Source organism: Dermacentor variabilis, chromosome 3 (genome assembly GCF_050947875.1).
Source record: "Dermacentor variabilis isolate Ectoservices chromosome 3, ASM5094787v1, whole genome shotgun sequence".
Classification (NCBI taxonomy): domain Eukaryota; kingdom Metazoa; phylum Arthropoda; class Arachnida; order Ixodida; family Ixodidae; genus Dermacentor; species Dermacentor variabilis.
In genome coordinates, this window is record NC_134570.1 from 90,505,030 (window position 1) to 90,507,121 (window position 2,092).

The 2,092-nt window shown below is 39.6% G+C and overlaps 1 protein-coding gene across 1 annotated transcript in view; it reads right to left on the reverse strand.

The window, feature by feature from the left end:
• Window positions 1-583: 583 nt before the first annotated feature.
• Window positions 584-2,092, reverse strand: part of LOC142574613 (uncharacterized) — a 23,302-nt gene continuing 21,793 nt past the window's right edge. Inside the window, exon 6 of the mRNA XM_075683656.1 lies at window positions 584-784. Coding sequence (XP_075539771.1) covers window positions 584-784 — 201 coding nt within the window. The remainder of the gene's footprint in view (window positions 785-2,092) is intronic.

Genomic DNA, 2,092 nt, shown 5'->3' on the forward strand with positions numbered 1-2,092 from the left:
TTCGCGCTCCAGAAATTAGACGATGAACCTTCACCAGCTCGCCCACATCGCTATTCATATTCTGCATCAAGTACATCAGTATACCAAGGAGCGACTATTATTTCATTTAAGTAAGATGCACACATTATTTGCAAAATAGTTTGTTCTGTTCTGTTTAATAATATTGACATCTTTTTGAATTCTTTTTCCCGTGTCTTGGACTGTGAACTGGCAGTGTATGCAGCGCAGAAAGCTGTCAAAAATATTTTAATGGCGGAACTGGCTCTATATTAACACGAAAAATTTGTCATCATCAACGAATATATTGCTTTTCTCATTTACCTTACAATGGCTCATTTCATATGATTGACCACATAATTAATGGCGGTCATCATATTTCGCTTGCACCAGTGGTAATAAGGGAGGTATGCTTGGGAGAAAATTGTTTGCCCAGATGCCAGAGAAAAATTTTCTATTCGTGCCTTCGGTATAATTGGTTCCAGTAAAGACATATTCGCTGCAAATATTTCGGTAATAGAAATTGAATAAGGCGGCAAGCGTTACCTGCCAGAACGTCTTTATAATATATATGATACGCGACATTTCACAATGATAGGCAGGCTGAAATGTTGGCCGCCTTCTGCGTCAACCCATGGGCGTAATTCGAGACTTCTCTCATCCTCTTAGTTCCGTTCAGGGTACCGTAGCCGGGCTGGTCACATTTCCCACTCCAGTCTTCGCACTCCAAATCGAACAGCGCGGTGCTGATCTCAAATTCGGTGTAGCGAACTTTCAGCCAGCACAACTGAAAAAGGAATATGTGGTGCACAGATGAAAAGAACGAGAGATGCTCTGACAAATATACACGAGATTGTGTTAGTACTAGGCCAGCAACTGCAGAAGCTTCTTTTTTTATTTCTTTGAAGTGAAACTCCTTTAGCACGTTCTCAGCTATGCGCGTCAAAAACGCATCCAATAATAACGAATAAATTTCAAACACGAACTTGGAAAGAAGTATTTTTTTTTTTTGCATTAGAATTTAAAACCGAGATAGCTGGTGCGAATTGAACTGCTGGATTGTAAAATTCTCACAAAAGGAGGACTAAATTCACCTATTGTACCACGCATATCTTGGGGGTTTGTGATTTCTGCGCGCTTTTCTTTAGCGCTGCGCTAAGCGCAAGATGAGAAAATTCCATGTATGCAACGCTAACGAAATTTCATGCTTCAAACGTTACATCAACGTGAAATAATGTACCCGGCATAGTTAACAATTGAGATCCAAAAACATACGTGACAGCATTAAAGTACGGCGTGATCGTTTCAAAATTGCGAAATTTATCAAAATAGCCTGCTCATGGTAACATAATTTCCAGACCTCGAACTGGATTATTCACAGAGTTCGACGTTACTTACACGAGAAATCGGAACACATGTTCAATTAGTTAACAAAAGATCCCTAATTCTCTTCCTAACGTATTAGTTTACTGAACGTATTGTAATTTAGGAATTGTAGCCGGTGCATTTGCACGGCGCATCCACTCGGAATGAAATTTCCAGAATGACGCCAGTTATACGCCATGAAACTTGCTGTAAAAAATTCACTGTCGTTTCACTTCGTTTTTAAACGAAACGTTTTTTACACATAGAAGCGTAAAAGTAACTGAAGCACCCATGTATTTCGTCCCGCACTTTGGAAACTATATCCAAACTGGTGTGATCCACGACATTCATTTCAACTGCATACGTCTTGCAATCTCACCGGCTACATTTCCATTTCGTTAATAGCAGTATGTGCCGTAATGTAAACAATTTAGAAATAATGAGCGATTCATACAGATTTTTTTGAATAAGTGTTTTGATTCTCGTGCTGCTATTGTCCGCCTCTTCGAATACTGCATACTGTGGTATGCCATCTACCACAGACGATCTCTAAATATTACATAAAAGCTAAGCGTTATCACCCCGTATACAGCAAAGAGGAATTTGAGGTTTCAGTGAAGATGGCAGAAATTAGTACTCCTGGACAAGCTGGCCACGACAATGCTAATTGGGCTAAGCCGTCGTTATTATTTGTCTCTTGCACACGAAAAAAAGAAACATTGTTTTTTGC